The sequence below is a fragment of the Myotis davidii genome, unplaced genomic scaffold (assembly GCF_000327345.1).
Source record: "Myotis davidii unplaced genomic scaffold, ASM32734v1 scaffold807, whole genome shotgun sequence".
NCBI lineage: Eukaryota > Metazoa > Chordata > Mammalia > Chiroptera > Vespertilionidae > Myotis > Myotis davidii.
The window spans coordinates 864,474-870,822 of NW_006298272.1; the positions used below are offsets into that span (position 1 = coordinate 864,474).

Below are 6,349 nucleotides of genomic sequence, written 5' to 3' on the forward strand. Positions count from 1 at the left end.
ACTTTAAAAAAGTGTTTTCAGACGGCACCGCCTCGGGGGAGAAGCATGTGTTCAGCAGCACGGGAAGCGAAGGGCAGTGAGCCTGCTGGGGGAGGGGGCCTCAGCCGTCGCTTCTAAGTAGATGTCGGTCCGTTTCCGAGAGAACGACCGAGACTGTGGATCAGGAGCTGCTCCCACGACCCGCAGGCAGCAGCCTGTCCCCGGCAGCGGGTGCCCCCGGCCACGCCCTGTGCCTATGGCGGTGACTCGAGTGGGGAGGCAGGGGCTGGCGTCCATGTCGCTCACAGGAACAAATGTCATCTCTACCCCAGCCTGCCCATGCGGCGGGTCACCCCACACCGGGGATGGGGGCGCGTAGAAGGTCTCTTCTGTTGCAAGTTTCGCTCCCATTCCCTGAGGTCACCAGGACCTGAGTGCCCACGTGACCCTGGCTGTCATCGCTCACAGCCCAGCGGGTTCCACGGACACTCAGTGGGGAGATAGGCAGGCGCTGGGACGGGAGAGCAAGGGCGTGGCTGGCTCCGGGCTGCGGTTGCTTCCAGAACCGGAACCTGACACCTACCGGGAAGCTGGGGTCCCCTAGGAAGGCCACTGCCAGGTGATGGGCCAGGGGCGGTGACTGGGCAAGAGAGCCCGGCCGGGCTAACAGCACAGCGCGGACGGGGGCTCCCAGTTCATTTGCACGATTTAACAGAGGTGCCACCTACCCTGTGGGTCTCTACCCAGGGAACCAAAGGGCACGATCCAGGAGACACTGCCCTCACAAATGACCCCCGCCATGTCCTCACCCCCAAATGCCCGAGAGCAGCGCAGTCCTTACCGATGCAGGTGGGCTGCACGCCGCTCCATGCACCGTCGGCCTGGCAGGTCCTCCGGGGAGAGCCCACCAGGACGAAGGGCGGCCGGCACTGGAAGGAGACCTCAGACTTGTAGGTGAAGCTCTTGCCGCTGAGCCGGCCCTCCGCGGGGGTGCCCGGGTCTCCACAGAACACAGCTGGCGGGACAGCACGGGGTCAGCGCGGAGGTGCCCTGGGCCAAGTGACCGCGACCCTCACCCCGCTCTGCTCTGCCTTCGGGTACAACCATCAGGTCAATAAGCGGCTACAGGACAGAATCCGCCCGGCTGCGTGGCTCAGGGGCTCAGCGCCAACCTATGAACCAGGAGGTTCTGGTTCAATTCTGGTCAGGGCACATGCTTGGGTTGCAGGCTCCATCCCCAGTGTGGGGCGTGCAGGAGGCAGCCGGTCCATGATTCTCTCTCATCATTGATGTTTCTCTCTCTCCCTCTCCCCTCCTCTCTGACATCATGAAAATATATTTTAAAAAATAAATGAAGGGCAGAATCTGCCCTTGGGCAGTGGCAGCTCCACTTGAACATTGCACTGTCCCCGCCTGGTCATCAGGGACACAGGACCGCATCCTCCATCGTCACCCCAGGTGCTCACGCCCCTGTGGATGCAAAGGGGACCCACAGGGGAGGGTTGTGGGGGTACTTACGCAGGCACTGGGGCGTCTCCCCCTTCCACACACCCGGGCCCTCGCAGGACAGGATGGCGGGGTGCGACAGCTGGTAGCCGGCCGAGCAGCTGTAGCTGACGCTGGCGCCCCAGCGGAAGTCGGTGCCCTCCACGTCTCCGTGCGGGACGGGGGGCGGCGGGCTGCACAGGACGGCTGCCCAGGAGGAGAGGACACAGGTGAAACCAGCCAGACCAACCCCATAGCTGCACGCCCGCAAGATCCACGCTTTAACATGACCTGAATTTCAGGGGACGCCTACATGCAGTCGTTTAAGTTTTAATAAAAGAATGATTGAGGGAGACAGTACATCCGATCGATACAACCTTTCCCTAATCTCTCTTCGTTAATTTAGATCAAGGACAGAGAAGCGACGCCAGCGCACCGTCAGGAGAGTGATTGGAGGTGACGTGAGCTCGGTACACACTCGGCACGGACGAAGGAACACTCCCATCCAATTAGTCTTTCCGTGAAACAAGCTCAGGAACTACGCCAGTGACTCGCTACTTTGATTTTTAACAGTGGGGTGTATACATTTTAGTATCATAAATGTTTTCCAATCATTTTGCAAAAAAGGGGGAAAAAAAGTAGAAAATCATGTCATCTGTCTTTTGCAAATTTGTTTATAAGCATTCCTAGTGCATAGAGGGACTACGCTCATGCAAGACAGAGTGAAGTGCAATTCCACAAGCACTTCCCCGGGTGACACTCCCCACGCACAGGGACCCACCTCTGCAGACAGGTCTGCTGTGGCTCCAGGCGCCGTCCCCCAAGCAGCGGAGCGTGGCCCCCGCGGCCGGCTCCAGGACGTGGCCGGGGCTGCACTGGTAGCTCACGGTCTTGTTGAAGGTGAAGTCGGTGCCGAACTGGATGCCGTTGGCTGGTGTGCCCGGATCTCCACAGCTGATGACTGAGATGCCGTAACAAAGCCGAAGCCGAGAAACACGATGAGCATGGGATCAATTAGAACCGGCTTCTGCACAGCCCCTCCCTCAGTTCCACTCAGACTGACTCCTCCATGAGTGGTCACAGCAGGGATGTTCTCTGGCCATTCCACGGACCAGTGTTTGGAGGCGCTGATTTCTATCCCATCGGTGCCTGGTTGTGCTGAATCTATGCCATCCTGTCGCTCCCTGACCCTAACCCTAATCCTAACCCTAGCCCTTACCCTAACCCTAATGCTATACACTAACCCTAACCCTGATCCTGACCCTGACCCTGACCCTGACCCTAACACTAATCCTAACCCTAGCCCTTACCCTAACCCTAATGCTATACACTAACCCTAACCCTGATCCTGACCCTGACCCTGACCCTGACCCTAACACTAATCCTAACCCTAGCCCTTACCCTAACCCTAATGCTATACACTAACCCTAACCCTGATCCTGACCCTGACCCTGACCCTGACCCTGACCCTGGTGCAAGGCTGGAGAAGGGCACAGTGCCATGCCCTGCTATACCCACCCACCATGGTCCAGCTCAGTCCTGCCTGGAGTGCCAGCCAGGGTGCACCCTTGCTGGTCCTGCTGGAACACTAATGTTGAACCCTAACTCTGGCCCTGACCCTGACCCTGACCAGGCAGGGGTGTGATCTCACCACAAAGCCAAGGAGAGAGACAGTCTGTGACCAGAGGGCCCTACTCCTTCCTCCTTCCCTGCAGACTCGGTGGTCCACAGAGAGAACAAGCCTTGACATTTTGTGGCCTCAGTTGGACAATGTCCAGCCCAACTGGCCACTTAACATAGTTTCAACCATATAAACAAGAAAGGAAAGAATCTAAAAGTGTCAAATACATGAAGTCAAAACATCAAACCACTGTGTGTCTTTTTTCTCTGTTTTAGGACCACACTACAGCACTTGGAAACATAAACCTGTTGCTCCCAGTCAAGTGCATATCATGGCCCTGCCCTTGAGTTGCCCTTGACGGGCAGTTACTGACTTGTGCAGTCGGGAGCGGTGCCGGTCCAGGTCCCATTGGCGGTGCAGTGCCGGGTGGTCAGCCCTGAGGTCCGGTAGCCCTCCCAGCAGGCGTAGACCACGGAGCTGGAGAACAGGATGCCGTCGCTGCTGACGATCATGCCATTGGTGGGGGTGCCAGGGTTCCCACAGGACACAGCTGCAAGGGACATGGAGCAAAGACACAGAGTGACATCCCTGAGGCAGTGAGTGCGGGAGACAGAAGGGCATCAGAGCAATGGATGAGGTCATTACTAAATGACTAGGGGCCCGGTGCATGAAATTTGTGCACGGGTAGGGTCCCTTGGCCTGGCTGGCGATTAGGGCTGATCTGCAGGGCTACTGGAGGGGTTGATCAGGAGTCCCTGCTGGCACCCACACTGGCTGGCCTGGGGCCTGTGGGCAGCTCCTGTGTTGAGGGTCTGACCCCTGGTGGTCAGTGCGTGTCATAGCAACCGGTCGTTCTGCTGTTCGGTCGATTTGCATATTAGGCTTTTATTATATAGGATAACAGGGCCTGGCTGGCATGGCTCAGTAGTTGAGTATCGACCCATGAACCAGGAGGTCACAGTTCCATTCCCCATCAGGGCACCAGCCTGGGTTGTGGGCTCGATCCCCAGTGTGGGCCGTGCAGGAGGCAGCCCATCAATTATTCTCTCTCATCACTGATGTTTTTATTTTTTCTCTCCCTCTCCCTTCCTTTCTGAAATCAATAAAAATCTATTTTTAAAAAGTGATGAAGATAAATTATAAATAGAAATTCTTTGATGTTTAAGAATTTTGAGGTTTTTGTTTTGAGACTCATGAACTCCTCCTTCTTTTAACAATTTATTGAACCTGCCTGTCGGGGCCTAATGCTTCTGAGAGACTCTGAGAAGACACTCTTGCCGTGTGGGAGCTGACCGGGTGGGGTATGGAATATATGGTTACGGCAAACGGTTGTGGAAATGAAAACATCACCAGCGAACCCCTTTTCCACAGAAAATATGTATCCCCGGGATTTGCACCTATGAGAACAAGTGAGAAGAAATGGAAAGCCCCAGAAGGTTTCCAGTGTGTGTGTGTGTGGGGGGGGGGCGGGGGCACACTTCACCATCTGTCTCTCCTGCGACTGAGTGTGACACACTCTGCTGTTGTGCTCCCTCCCGTGGTCTCCAGGTGATGCAGGTTTGGAGGGGTCGAATCTGAGACCCATTTTCTGTGTTGAAATGTGCCAGCGACCCGTCCTTCCCCTGCATCCAGCTTTGACACGTTATGCAACAGCACTTTGCGTATTCTGCGCTGGGGCCGCTATGCACTGAAACACAATTAAGCTCTTAAGCAAATCGCTGAGCTCGCTTACGCTTTCCTGAAACGGAACTCTGTGTCATCTCCCCTGAAACGGGGTCGCACGGAACACATGCTCCTCACTGCTCTCATTTTTCACCTCTCAAATCTGCAGAGCGACAGAGCTCGTGGGAAACCCAGTTTAGAACGTCCCGTCCCAGCGAATGGCCGTGCTGAGCAGCATCCAGGCGAGGCGTGTGGCGCTCTTGGGAGCTATATTTTCCCACCAAAATTGGTTCATTTATAACCAACAATTTTTCAAATATTGTCCTGCCCCATTGTTACTCCCTTTTTCTTCTAAACTCCAGGTACAGCGCGTTAAAGTGCTCGATGTTCCCCGGCAGTAATTATCCTGCTGTGAACTTTCCTCTGTTTTACAGATTAAATGATTTCCCTTCACCCGTCTTTAAGTTTAGTCACCCTTCTCCCAATTCTATCTGTTGCTAAGCTCACCCAGCAAAGTTTTTTTTTAATATGAAATATGGATCTTCAGTTTCAGAATTTCCATTTTGTTTTATTTATTTTCATTTCTCCGTTGACATCCCTTGTTTATGGTTCTAACTTAAGTCTTTTGCCGTGTGTTTAACACCTGCTTTAAGTGTAGGTGTCACTTCCGACCTTGGGGTCTTCTCAGGTGAGCGTCTAGTGTTTGCTGGACGGGGTCGGTGTGCTCTGAGTGGTGTACTGTGCTGTCTGCTGCACAGCGTGGAGGAAGTGTCGTGGACGATGTCGTTCTGTGACAGGCGCTGGGTTTCGTCCTGGTGGCTTTTCAGTGAGCTGTGGATTGCCCGGGTCCTGTCACCAGTCGCATTCTTTATGCCCAGACGCTGAGCAGGTGCAGGCTCCCAGTGCACCGTGCCGGGCAGCTGGGCTGCACACGACACAATGTCTGCGAAGTGTCCCTGGCGCCGTCACTGCCATCACTGGGCCAGCTCCCCAAGTCCTACCGGGTCTGCTTCTCCTGTCACAGTAACACATTCACTCAGCACCACCTCGCTCCACGGGCAGCACCAGGCTCCGGCCCAGGGCACGGCGGGCGGGAAACAGCAGGTGGACTGAAACCTATTTCTGCTGCAGAGATCCCACCAGCGGCTTCCACACCCCGATTCCGGCCCCTCAGCTCAGCTGCCCCCACAGCAACCACAGAGCGTGGCGAGGCCGCCGGGGGACTGTTGTCGGGGGAAGACACGGGCCTCTCGGGGATAAAGGTCAAAGGGTGAGCGCGTTGTCGGAGGCTCCTCTGAACAGTCGGGGTCTCCCCACAGTCAGTCACGTTTCGTAGGAACCTCGTCTACGTTTGGGGGAAGCAGCTTCGTTGTACGAATGGCCTGAACCTGCAGGACATCTGGGCGGCGTTACTGGTCGTTTTAGTGCAGTGATGGCGAGCCTATGACACGCGTGTCAGAGGTGACACATGAACTCATTTTTTTGGTTGATTTTTCTTTGTTAAATGGCATTTAAATACATAAAATAAATATCAAAAATACACGTCTTTGTTTTACTATGGTTGCAAAGATCAAAAAATTTCTATATGTGACACGGCACCAG

The 6,349-nt window shown here is 55.1% G+C and overlaps 1 protein-coding gene across 1 annotated transcript in view; it reads right to left on the reverse strand.

Annotated features, from left to right (window-relative positions):
* CSMD1 (CUB and Sushi multiple domains 1) overlaps positions 1-6,349 on the reverse strand; it is a 710,708-nt gene that overhangs the window by 15,597 nt on the left and 688,762 nt on the right. The window contains exons 58-61 of the mRNA XM_015570591.1: positions 3,459-3,635; positions 2,246-2,425; positions 1,498-1,671; positions 821-994 (exon numbers count right to left, since the gene is read on the reverse strand). Coding sequence (XP_015426077.1) covers positions 821-994; positions 1,498-1,671; positions 2,246-2,425; positions 3,459-3,635 — 705 coding nt within the window. The remainder of the gene's footprint in view (positions 1-820; positions 995-1,497; positions 1,672-2,245; positions 2,426-3,458; positions 3,636-6,349) is intronic.